The sequence below is a fragment of the Sceloporus undulatus genome, chromosome 3, assembly GCF_019175285.1.
Source record: "Sceloporus undulatus isolate JIND9_A2432 ecotype Alabama chromosome 3, SceUnd_v1.1, whole genome shotgun sequence".
Taxonomy (NCBI): Eukaryota; Metazoa; Chordata; class Lepidosauria; order Squamata; family Phrynosomatidae; genus Sceloporus; species Sceloporus undulatus.
In genome coordinates this window covers 217,323,498-217,336,838 of record NC_056524.1, presented here as the reverse complement: position 1 = coordinate 217,336,838, position 13,341 = coordinate 217,323,498, and the positions used below count along the sequence as shown (strand labels likewise).

At 38.6% G+C, this 13,341-nt stretch overlaps 1 protein-coding gene and 1 long non-coding RNA gene across 7 annotated transcripts in view; one reads left to right on the top strand and one right to left on the bottom strand.

The window, feature by feature from the left end:
- The window catches only part of LOC121924973, a 39,782-nt gene that overhangs the window by 8,615 nt on the left and 17,826 nt on the right, over window positions 1-13,341 (bottom strand). For 2 of the 3 annotated variants that reach the window (XR_006102771.1, XR_006102772.1), the window contains exons 3-4: window positions 10,206-10,318; window positions 472-608 (exon numbers count right to left, since the gene is read on the bottom strand). This is a non-coding gene — a long non-coding RNA (uncharacterized LOC121924973). Of the gene's footprint in view, window positions 1-471; window positions 609-10,205; window positions 10,319-13,341 lie in introns of those variants that run through there. The other variant, XR_006102773.1, reaches the window with a different exon arrangement.
- The window catches only part of SNORC (secondary ossification center associated regulator of chondrocyte maturation), a 22,240-nt gene continuing 9,215 nt past the window's right edge, over window positions 317-13,341 (top strand). The window contains exons 1-3 of one of the 4 annotated variants that reach the window (XM_042456593.1): window positions 317-438; window positions 1,481-1,759; window positions 6,657-6,854. In XM_042456593.1, the coding sequence (XP_042312527.1) occupies window positions 1,597-1,759; window positions 6,657-6,854 (361 nt within the window). In that variant the 5' untranslated portion in view covers window positions 317-438; window positions 1,481-1,596. Of the gene's footprint in view, window positions 439-570; window positions 1,760-3,910; window positions 6,855-13,341 lie in introns of those variants that run through there. The other 3 variants (XR_006102770.1, XM_042456594.1, XM_042456595.1) reach the window with 3 other exon arrangements.

Sequence of the window (13,341 nt, the reverse complement as noted above, 5' to 3'; positions counted from 1 at the left end):
TTTTCTCTCTGTTCCACTCCTCCCCCCCCCCCAAACATGTACAGAAACTATACAGAGACGGTTACAGACTTGTATATAGTTTTTGGATCCCGTTACACAGAGAGGCTAGGTGCTGTCACAGATCTGGTCTCCTGATCTCCTTTGCTTTGTAAACCTATAAAGGGGGGTAATTATTGTTTACAGAACTTTCAGATCCCCCTGAACTCATGCTAGTAATGGGGAGGGGGGTAAAAAGAAGAGAGAGAACTTAAATAAAACCTGGTTGTATTATACCTGATCACATATTGTTTGCATTTGTCAAAGCCAGTTTTTGCGGTCCTTCTTGGTGCTAAACTCAACCTGAAGCTCTACCAGTGCCTGTTCAGTCAAATAACAATCAAGCACACAGGACATGGAGGAACAGCAGCTACTTTATTTCATACCCCTAGAGGAATGCTGGTGGGTTTTCTACTTGATAATTTTAGAGATGGAAATAAACATCAGTTAAGCTGTGATTGGAAATGTTTGACAAAACTTCAGTCTTCCCTTCTTCCCTCAGAAGACATACACTCATTCATGCTCTTGTCTTGTTTATACAAGAGAACTCAACTGACTGGTTCTTTTTTAAACTGTAAACATGTAAAAAAGGGAGAGGAGGGAGGGAAAGAGAGAGAGACATTAATAAGCTAAATGTGATCAAAACGGCAAGTACTATACTAAGCCAGCACACATATATTTTTTAAATAAACCAAAGAGATGGCTCTCTAACTCAACCATTTAGAGACAGAACAGAGAGAATTTTATGTGACTCTTAAATATAGACATAAGCCAGTTCTTGTTATGCACTTTTCCAATGCTATTTTTATTGTCTTTTTATTATTTCAAAACGTTTACACTGAAATGTGGGGATGAGATGAAAGAAATAACTAATGACCTGAATCAAATAAAATGGATCAGTTGTTGTATCTCAAATGTACTATGAAGTATTTTAGACTTTCCACTTACGTAAATAGTTTTTTCTCTTTCCCCTCCTGTATCACAAGTCTTTCTAAAATTATAATCTGACTGGATATCTTCCTGAGAAATCTTTTTAGTGCCAAAGCTACATATCCACTCAGATGTAGTCCTGATTGAAATTAGTGTGACGTACAACTAAGTGGGTGTAGCAGGGCGCTCTAAATTACTGACAGTTAAAAAGCTATTCAATGAGGTGTAACTTATCTTGCAGTGTAAACATGAAGATAACCCTGTTGTAATACACCATTTTGTTTACTTGTATAGGAATAATTCTTTCTTAATTGAATTTATTGGAACAGGGAGGTAACTTGAAGCGAAGGACACAGTGATGGCTTATTTGAAGGCTTTTTATTACATAAAAAATATTCTATAGTGCATATGCATGGATTGAACTTATATGTGATAAGCAATTCATGAGTGCAGCTTCTTTGGTTTGAAGAGATTTTAACCACCCAGTTCAGCCGTTGTCTTTTTGGGGGTGAAGGGGATTTCTTTTCCTAGGAGAAATTAGAAGACCAGGCCTGGTGAATCAAGGATCCAACTTTATTCAGGGAAAGAAACATTTCACTCTCCCACCCTGATGATCATAATCCAAAAGGAATGAAAGCACAGAGCCACGAACTCATACGTTCTAATATAGTTTGCCAATGTTGCCAAGTTACTACTACGAAGCACATTAGCTGGGGAAATTCCATGAAGCTAACGGATTTGGTAGAAGTTTTGTCTTTTAGGCATCAGTTGATGATGTACTGCCTCTTGGAAGGTAAGACGTCAGTTTCCTAGTTCTTGCTACACAACCCATTTCCCAGTTTTTTGAACAAAATGTACTATGTAATCTTCAGCGTGTCAGCATTTGGAAGAATTTCCCTAACTCCAAAGGTATACCAGTAACAGATGCAAGCTTATTTTTTGGTTAGCACGTGCAAAGGTATTTTCATTCCCCCTTCAGGGTCTACACTGATTTTGCTAAAACATAGAAAGCTCCCATGTAGTTATTGTAATTATATTTTATACAGTTTCATTACAGGGAGACTGCATCCATGTCTCAACCTACATGAATTGGGTTCCATGCTTGAAAAACAGCTTGTCAGAATTGCTAAGTATTACTTACCTAGCCTTATTGGAATGATACCATAATATATTAATGGTTTTAATATTATTATTATTAACCTTTATTTATGAAGCGCTGTAAATTTACACAGCGCTGTACATACAATATGGTTTATTAAGTGACATTAGCTTGCCTCACTATCTACCTCACTTCTATTAACATTTTGGAAAGCAAGAATGAAGGGTTATCTTGCCTACTAATGGTATATACAGTTGCTGAAAGATTGTTTAGCAGGTGATAATTTGGTAGACAATCACTTTGGGAGCAAGACATCTGTGTGATTAACAGATGTCCATTTGCCATGCGGTAACAACCTACATCATGCTTTTTAAAAAGTATATTATTTACTATTTCTTATCAGGCACTTTGAATGTATGTTAATATAGAAAATCAGGGTATAGATTATATGAATAAATATGTGTGTATGTGTAACCACTTGTTGACTATACATTGTGCTGTCAAGTGGTAGTGGAGGAAATCTTACTTTTCCTACATTAGATATGTAAGCAAAGGTAGAAGTTTTCACCCAACAGCTGTGGAAAGCTACCTCTAGAGAAAAGTTTATCCAACTCACCTATGTGTATGGCATTGTCAAGATCAGCAAATCTTATGTTTTTGTTACGATCAATGCTAATTAAAAGTGCTAACTTAACACACAGTGGAACTTTTAGTGGTAACTTAACACATAGTGGAACTTGGAGGTGTGGTAAAGGATGATTGACACCTTCTCTCTGGGACTCTGGAGGAAATGGTGGCAGCAAGACATAGGTACCAGTCTGGAGGAAAATCCTGACTGGTTCTCCCCCGCCCCACTTGTACCCACAAGTATTTGTAATCCCTGCTAAGCCACCAGGGGCTGTTGTAGTCACCTGGGAAATGGGGGGAGAGGAGATGGAGGAACAAACTCTTCCTGCTGCATGCAAGCAAAATGGACACTAAGATACTAACATACAGTGCGCCCGTGCCATACGTGGGCGCACTATATGCAGCTTCCAGCTAATGCGGAGGCTGTGCGCCAATTAAAGTAATGGTGTGTGTGTTGCCCTGAGCTGCGAGCATGAGCCCCATTGTTTTTAATGGGGTGCAAGCATGTGCGGATTCCCCCTTACGTGGGGGGATCTGCAACAGATCCCCCACGTAAGGGGAGGGCCCACTGTACTTTCTTTTTCAACTATTATTTCACTAATACTAACCTTTTCTTTTAAGAGTACAGTAAGCCTTCCATATCCATGGATTTTGTATCCATGGATTGAAACATCCATGGTGCATATGTGTGTGTGTGTGTTCCAAAAAGCAAATCTTGACTTTGCTATTCTGTGTAAAGGACACCATTTTACTATGCCATTGTATTTAATGGGATTTGAGCATCCATGGATTTTGGTATCCACAGTGGGTCCTGGATCCAAGCCCCAGCAGATACCAAAGGCCCACTGTAAAAATAAACCTTTGAGCCAGTGGTTAAGCAATGTTTCATAGAGCTTCCTGCCTCTCGAATTAAGTAACTTTAAGATTGCTGATTGAAAACAGAAAGTCTTGTAAAACTACATGAAGGAGGGGGTAGAATAAAGCTTTTGAATGACTAAAGATATCTAAATCTGAAATAATGAGGCATTTTTTAATTGAAGATTCATTGCTTTTGCATTTTGCAATTAAAATTGATTTTAAAAAAATAAAACGAGACTGGTTTGTTTTGAGAAGATCAAGCTTGTTTTGACTGGGGACTGAAACAAGAGAAGTTAAGCTGAGTGTACCATCGCTATATTCTAACTGGAGCTACTGGCAGCTAATTCTTTTATATATCAGGACTTTGTTAAACGGAAGAAAATGCAACCATTTAATGAGGAAAAAGAAGCAGCAATTTGGAGATTTGGGAGGAATTGGATTTGCTGAAAAACTTTTAAGAAATGTAATTTGGTTTCTACTTTGATGGACAATGCAACTGAAGACATGATTTGAAGGATGCATTGGGAGAAGCAGAAGAACCAGCTGGATCTCAGAAGAAGGATGAGGATAGAGAAGCTGACTTGGAATGTGAGGACATACTCCTAGGAGGAGTTTTTTTTTTTGGACAAGACAGGAAGATGATGGAGATTGAGAAATTATTTTGGAAGAATTACCCAGGAAGAGTGCTGGATGAACTGTTGAAGTAGAGAAGGAGGAGAACACTGAATTAAGGAGGGAGAAAGACAAAAGGGGAAATTGGGGATTGATTTGGATGTTGGTTGTGTGCTGGGATTTCTGAAAAGGGGGAAAATTAAGGTAAAAAATAAAATGTAAGGAATGTTTTGTATGAAGGGATGTTTTCCCCTTAGGTTCGGTGTGGAACTTTGAAGAATATCCAAGGCGTGCGATTGTGAGAGTTTGACAGAAAAACAAAGGTGAAATTTAAGTAGGAAAAACCAAGGAAATAGCATTTGGTTCTGGTTTGAGATTAATAGGGGATCTGTTGATTGATTTTATATAAAGGACATCACTTCACTATGCCATTGTATTTAATGGGACTTGAGTATCCACAGATTTTGGTATCCACAAAGGCTCCTGGAACCAAACTCCAGTGTATACCAAAGGCCAATTGTATACATACTGTAACAAGTTACTAGTTGGCAAAATATAACCTAGGTATTCATTTATTTAGTGGCCATTTAAACAACCAGCGTAGCACAGTGCTAAGAGAAGTGGACTAAGAAAATTCAGGTTCAAATCCCAAACTCATTGGATGGCTTTGGGACAATCCTGCTCTCTCTGCCTTACCTACCTCTCAGGGTTGTTGTCATCAAAAATGGAGAATAATTCTCAGTGTGGGAGAAAATGTAGTTTGAAATGCATATGTTACATCTTACTTCATTTATCACCTTCTATGTTCCAATTATTTACCTGCTAAACAGTTTCTAATGGGTGAAATGTTTACATGGGCTCTGTTTATTTTTTAGCAGGTTCTCAGAAAATCCATTCCCCTCCTAACAGATAATGCATGAGACAATCTGGTCTGATTGATAGACTGAGTATATATAATTCTGTTGTCAGAATGTAAAGTTTGCTTGGCACAAAGAACCAGACAACTGTCCCCTACCAAAATTCTCTCATGTTAATAGTTTGTCATGCTGCAATATACAAATTTTAAACAGTACAATATTCTGTAATTAATCGGATAACATAATTACAGTCTAGTAAGACAGTGGCTTAAAATGTGGCTGCAGGCAACCTGAAATAACAGTAAATTGAAATCTGTATGAATTAAAATTCAGAGGTAAAAATGAAGCAAAGGTTTAAAAAATGAAATAAAATGCCAGCTTTTGTAAACGCTACTGGATGTAGTTTAGCATCTACAGTGGCCTTACTAAATTGGCAATTTAAAACCAATCAACTTTCAGACTATAACACAGGCAGGTAAAGTTGCAACGTAGTTCTTAAAATGTCTATGGGTTTGTACTTTTTGTAATTGGCATTTAACATTTTCAGAAGTGAAAATTGACAGGTGTACCAGCAGGGGAAAGTATTTGAAGAACTTGTACATTTTTTAAAGTAAAATGAGCTGAGGAGTTGTATTTGTGGCTTTTTGAATGTAAAGTTAAGGCCAACTTCTGCTAAGAATTTTGATGTGTAACTGGACTGGAAAATCTCATCTGATAAATTGAAATCACATGTAAACTGGGCACTGTCAAGCATTAACACAGATGCTCTAGAAATCTTATGTTGTGCTTTAATTTTAATTTAATTTTAATCAGCAATCTATTTCAAAAGAATTGTGTTTGGATATTGAATTACAGTGGACCCTTGTTATACGCTGGTGTTTGGTTTCAAGATCCCCCGTGTATAACAAAATCCGTGTATGCTTCTTTGGACACTGAAAATCTCTGAAGCCAACCTTTTCTGTGATTCTTTTCAAGGTTCTTTCTGACTAAAGAACATATTTGGTGGTGTTCTCCCTCATCCCACGGTAAAGGGGAAACTTTTTTAAAAAAGAAAACAAACATATGCCCATAATTTACGGTAAATCTGCTTCTCAGAGGAGCATTAATAAACTGGGATTTGATGAAATGCAACAAAAATAAGAATATCTGTTGTTTTCTGCCTCGTCTGCATTGATAATGTGTTTCTGTTCAAACCTTTCTGACACCTCAAGGTTCTGTGGTCATCATTGCCCTCAATTATATATTGGTCTGAAGGTGGCCGCTGCATGCTCACAGGATGTTTGGCTCAGCCTGTCCAAATATATGCCTACTTTGGGTTTAGTTTTTAAATGAATGCTGTTATTCACCACTGTCCTTAACATAGAATGATGTTAGATGTGTACTCCAGTTGTTAGAAACCCGGCGCAGTCCTTGGCGCCTTTGGGGTTTTGCAGCTAACTGCCAGAGGGTGTGTGCCTTGCTCTGGCAGGGGGGATTGGTTTCCAAGGGCCAACGGCAGAATTGGAGGGATGGGGGAGGATTAAGACAAAATTGGAAGAAGGTGGAGCTCCTCTCTGGCATGGGGTGGTAGGTCTGTCTGCATCAGGATCTTATGAATGCTACTGTGCAGTTTGGTGCACATGTGTGTGTGTTTATAGGTGCAAGTGAAAGGATTGGAAGGCTAGTGGGACAACATTTTCATTTAGTCTCCGAAAGCTGCTTCCTTGTTAAAGCTTCAGAGAGTTTGAGCATTTCCAGAGGCGTCTCACTTCCTGAAGAAGCAATGCCCCACAGCAAGGTCCTTCGCCTCATCCTGCTGACACTTTCTGGAATCCTGGTACCTTTTGTGAAAACTGGTATGTTAGGTTTCTTTTCTCTAGTCACCATTACAGCTAGACCACTTTTTACTTGTTTTTCTCTGTTCTTCCCCAATCACAGTACTTCTGTTCCAGGTAAAGTGGAGAATTCAGTCAGTATATTGATAGCTATCCCTGAGGAGGTTTTTGAGAGCATAATGGTAGCAAAAAACCTTTTGGAGTCACACTCGTCTTTTTCGGACAGAAAATAACAATTCATTTCAGCGAGATTGTATTCATTTGGAAACAACGGTGCCTGGAACACGAAGCTACCTGTTTGGAGGAAATGGCTTCTTTAAATCAGGACTGTGTATTTTTGTAATTCCAACACAATGCAAGTATGCAATTTGGTATTGGCTGTAGAATTCAGTGTCATGAAAATCATGGCTGTTCTGTAGGTTTTTAGTGAAATTAGTATCAGGTCTGGAAAACAAGCATGTAGTCAATCTATGGAGAAATCTCAAAAACCAAGCAGGCTGAGTAAGAGATTCAGTGCCCTGGAGTCAGGCTTTCAGGGTGATTTCTTTCCCCACCTCTTGTTTAGTAGACAGATTTGACTGAAACAAGCGGACTGATGCTAAAGAGGTTAACTTGCATAATATATAGACTGCAGGCCTCCATTTTTCTTAATGCTGAATTTACAGTTTTAATAATGGTTCCCCCCCCCTTTCTTTCTAAAGCACGTTGTATTTTGTTATTCTTAACTGCCATCTAGTCTGCTTCAATTTATGGTGACCCTATTAGTAAGAGACCTCCAAGTCACTCTATTATCAATAGGCCTGCTCAAGTCTTGCAGGAAGTCAGCACTGCACTTCCTTTGTTCAGTCTATCCATTTGTAATGTATTCCTCTTTTCCTACTGCCTCCTACCTTACTAAATGTTATTATTTTTCTAATATCTTCCCATGATGTGACAAAAGTATGACAGCCTCCATTTAGTCTTCTTAGCTTCTATGGAAAGTTCATGCTTAATTTGCACTAGGACCCATTTTTTTGGTCTTTTTAGCAGTTCATGGTATCCCTAGAACTCCTCTCCAGCACCACATTTCAAATGAATTGATTTTCCTCCTATCAGCTTCACTGTCCAGTTTTGACAACCATATAGAAACTGGAAATATGATGGCATGGGCAATCCTGATATTAGCATTCAATGATATAGCTTTATACTTCAAAATCTTGTCTAGTTCCTTTATATCTGCTCTTCCGAGTCCTAGTCAACTGATTTCTTAACTGCAGTCTCTCCATTCTGATGAATGAGTGAGCCAAGCTATGGAAAATCTTGAACTATTTCAACCATGTACTTTAATGTTATGTAAATCAACTGTGGTCATTATTATTGTTTTCTTAACGTTCACCTGCAAACCTGCTTTTCAATTTTGTTCCTTGGCTTTCTTCAGTAATCATTCTAAGTCTGCTATTTTCTGCTAGTAGTATGCTGTCATCTGCATATCTTAAATTGTTGATGTTCCTTCTTGCCATTTTTACATATACAATTTATATACACTTCATCCAAAATATACCCATTACAAACTATAAGAAGGGAATTAAAATAGTCTTGTAACACATCTTGAGCTAACTAATGTATTTTAAACATTGCTAATTGGTAGACTCAGATAAGTCCTTTTGCTCAGCAGTAAAAGGAGAATACAGTGCTGGGGAAATGGTTAGGCAAAAGTATGACTTAAAAGTGTGGGTTTAAAAGTAATTAATGACTGCAACCCCATCCCCACCCTTCTTTTAAACCTTTAGTTTCAAGGCTCTGAGCCAGTCCTGTGGTGAAAAGTAGGTTTTTGTCATTATAGATATATAGGGAAACAGAATATTGCAGATGTTTGAGGATGGACCCTGGACAATAAGCAATTTGTACTGTATCTGGCCTGTCTCTTGTACATAGGATTCAAGGGCTGGAAACATTAAGCTTCTCAGGTCATGTGTGAAAACCTTTGTTTCAACAAACTGTCTAATACATTGCATTTATGGTCACTGACTAATTTGCTGATAAAAACATGGTGAGGGTGATCTCTGTCCTTTCATCTACATCTCAAGATGGGCTCAGAGAATGCTAAGAAACATCTTTAAGATTATGAAATTTAACGTGCAACTTTACTTAAAAGGAATAGTTTGCAAAAGATACCAGTTAAACATTTTTCATTTTGGGAAGGTTCAGCGCTTTTAGGGACAGCACAAGAAAGTGTTCATGGCTAAGACTGTGGCGGAAGATGCTCATAACACATATATGCCATACCAGATGCTACAATTTGGACAAAAGGATACCTGATGATGATGATGATGATGATGATGATGATGATGATTATGTTTATGTATATTTATATAGTGCCATCAATGTTTACAAGTAAAACAACAAAAAATAGTGGATCCTGCTAAAATATATGTTATATGCGTGCACACACAGAGAGAGGAGGAGGGGCTAATAAAGCTATTAAATGATACAAAAATTTTGTATAGCAAATTATCCAGATAACATACAAAAAATACAATACAATATAAAGCAAACTAACAAATACATATAACCAAAATATACAAAATTATAAAACAATATTAAACGTTATGAAAATTCCAAAAAGTTAATTGAGAGTTATCCTGTAGGTAACCTGGACCCAAACCATGTAGGGTTTTAAAGGTAAAAGCCAACACTTGGTACTTTGCCTGGAAACTAATTGGCAGCCAACGGAGCAACTTTAAGATTAGCATTGCCAGTTCGAGATCATCCCAGGATCTGAGATACAGGAAAAACAAATGTTCAGGGAGGCAATTCCAAGCGTTTGGAGCAGTGAGTGAAAAAAGATGAAGTTGAGCCAAGGAAGAGGATATGTCTGGATGGTTTTCCATATTTGAAGTTTCAAACAGTTGAAGTGGCATCATTTGGTCTTAGCAAATTACATTATGCATACCCAGGAACAATAACAAGGACTCAATAGTGGTACGATTGTCTTTGAAACTAGATTTTAGCAATGTCATTTTGTTACAAAGTAAATTCATCCTTTTCTTTTAAGTTTTGTATCCAGCATCATGACTCTCCAAAGAGATGACCAAACTTCTCCTTATACCAACCATCTCTGCATGCATACACACAAGTCTGTGTGTGTACTTTCTTTCTCACACATGCACTCCCCAAAATCTATGCTTAGTAGGTTGTATGTTCACTCATGCATGATCATCATGCAAGTTTGAACATACCTTACTTAGCAATGAACTTGTAAGCAGGCTCAGGTAGAAAAATCTGTTTGAGATGATATTAAATCTCTCTCTAATACTGGTTGTGCTATGGCTTATTCCTGTTTTGCTTTAATATTATATCTGTAGTGGGACTGACATGCATTTACAAACTGACCTTTGTATTCTTGAGCTCATATCATCCTGCCTTGTGAATTGGTTTCATGACTAGGATTTGCTTCTTCTCCAGCACTCAACACATTAGACTTCAGATTTCCTTGCAGGTATGGCCTTAAAACATAAATAGAATAAAAGTAGGGAATAGGTAGATCACAGGAGAATCAGATGAAACCCAAATGTACATTTGTATACCCCAATTTGTAAGACCAAAATCCCAATGACCCAGTATGCCCCAACTTGTTAGATCACAATATTTAACATAAAATCATAGAATCGTAGAGTTGGAAGAGACCACAAGGGCCATCCAGTCCAACCCCCTGCCATGCAGGAAATCCAAATCAAAGCATACCCAACACATGGCCATCCAGCCTCTGCTTAAAGACCTCCAAGGAAGGAGAGTCCACTACACTCTGAGGGAGTGTGTTCCACTGTCAAACAGCCCTTACTGTCAGGAAGTTCTTCCTAATGTTGAGGTGGAATCTCTTTTCCTGTAGCTTGCATCCATTGTTCTGGGTCCTAGTCTCTGGAGCAGCAGAAAACAAGCTTGCTCCCTCCTCAATATGACATCCTTTCAAATATTTAAACAGGGCTATCATATCACCTCTTAACCTTCTCTTCTCCTGGCTAAACATCCCCAGCTCCCTGAGTCGTTCCTCATAGGACATGGTTTCCAGACCTTTCACCATTTTAGTCACCCTCCTTTGGACACGTTCAAGTTTCTCCACATCCTTTTTAAATTGTGGTGCCCAGAACTGGACACAATATTCCAGGTGGGGCCTGACCAAAGCAGAATGTTTAAAACAGTAGTCATTTCTGTACGTCACATGCACAAATAAAAATAATAAATCTGAAAATTACGAAGGAGATTAATTTTGCTCCCATTGTGCCTTGGCTGTTTTAAATTTATTTGCCATTCTCGACCTACCTGGCAGAAAGTAATTTCTTGCCAAGTCCCAACAAAATGATGAAAGGGGGCCTAGCCAGTCCCCTGGTATGCCTAGATACATACAGAGTCCTGGCTTTTTTGTAAACAAGTTTATTTAACATTCAGTACAACTGTGGTGCTCTGTGCAGACCTATGTTTGAGCCTGCACCCTCACAGACTTCCCTTTGTGTCCCTGAAGAATGCCCTCTTTCATCCACACACTGGCCATATGCCCATTGTGGCTACCTGAGTCCGGACAGCTCCCTCTTGGTCTCCGAGTACATTTTGGGTCCTTGCTTTTCAGTGTCAGCGCCTCTGACTGTCCACAGTAGAGCCCTCCAAAGTGAGCATGGAGAGTCTGATCTCAGCCCAAAAACATTAACAATGTTTTAAATCTTTAGTCGCTGCAGACCAGCCAAGGGCTTGGCCCTTGATCACCTTTGCCGTACAATATTCATACAGAAAGCAGTTGGGCACCCAAAACCTCAAACTTTCTGCAAACATAAACGAAAGCAACTGAATCAACTATCTGTGCAGATGTTTCTTCCATACACAGAAGCTTCAGGCATAGAATGAGCCAGTATTAGATTTCTATTAGATTAACATTCATTTTGCTACAAAGGAAGGCAAGAGAACACAAGACTCTGTTCTGGAGCACACAACTCAAGGCTGACATTTTAACATTTCAGCCTGCAGCTAGCATGAGGGATTGATGCCTCCATTCTGCATCAAAATGAGTGGGCTTGAGCCTGTGCAGAGTATCATACCATACCCTTGATTCCTACTCACATAGCTAAGATTCAGAAGAAAGGTTCACAGGACTAAAATCTAGTTTAAATAAGGTGCCTGTGGATAATCTGCACGTTAAAATTACTATATATACTAAAAATTACTAGTCGAGAAATTTTAGTCAAAAAATAAACCTCAAAAACTTGAGTCAACTTATTCACAGATCAGTGTAAGTATTGTACATTAGCTTTCATCAAAAAAGGAACCATCCCCTTCTCTCAGTGGAGTGGCAAAAGGCAAGAGCTTAATCCATCCCAGGAGAGCCTAAAAGAAGCACTGGCCTCCTCTGTTCTCGCCTCTGTGGCTCCTCTTCTGGACTTTCTAAATGCCTGGATGGGAAAATAGTGACACTTCCCTTCAAAAAACCAATGAGAGAGTAGAAGGGGGCCAGTGCTGCTTTGAAGTTCTCCCAGGATGGACTAAATTTTCACCTTTCACCACACTACTCAGACAAGGGGATAAATCCTTTTTTGATAAAAGTTAATGCTGTACCTTAATTCTTGCTTTTACGTTTTTAACATGTGCACATTTTCTTAGTCCTGTCTGTGCCTGGTTGCCTCCCCCCCCCCCCCAACATTACACATGTACTATTTACCATAGCTCTCTCTTCATGTATCAAACATTTAGAGTGAGGCCCAAATGATTATGTCTGTTGGAATTTTTTTAATTCTTTGGCACTGATTTCATTTGCTTCATTCTTTACATTCCTTGGTTACATGTCCCTAAATTTTACCCTCAGTTTATCCATGGGTCATATCAAAATCCATAATTTTGGCCCTCAAACCTGCCCTTTGCTTATACATGAGGTCGATTTATACATGAGCAAATACAGAAAGCAGCCCTTTTTCTCATGCATTATAATCAACTTTATCCCCATTTCTATAGCATCTAATGGAGACAGAGGATATAGGTGTGAAAAGACACTCCCTATCGAATAAGTGCTGCTCTGATAGATATATGACTATCCTGTGTATTTAAGGCATCCAAAACGGCTGTGCCAACCCTGTATTGGGCAAATAGCTCTACCTTAACTTTAAAGCAATTCTAGGAATATGTACAGTATATGTATCCAAAGCATTGTAGGGACCTGTAGAGAAAGATTGTGTTGCACATATAAAGTCAGTAGATGGTGAAAGGAGGGCTACTTTACACAAAGGAGCACTGGCAGCAGATAGCAGAGGTCAACAATAGCAGTCAAGCAGTCAACAATTATCGTCCAGTTAGTCTGACATCAGTACTAGGAAAGATTCTGGAGCAGATCATTAAACAGATCTAGAAGCCAATGCCATAATCACAAAAAGTCAACATGGGTTTCAGAGAAACAAGTCATACCAGCTTGTTAGATGAAGGGAATGCTGTGGATATTATATATCTTGATTTCAGTAAGGCCTTTGACAGGGTTCCCCATGACATTCTCACA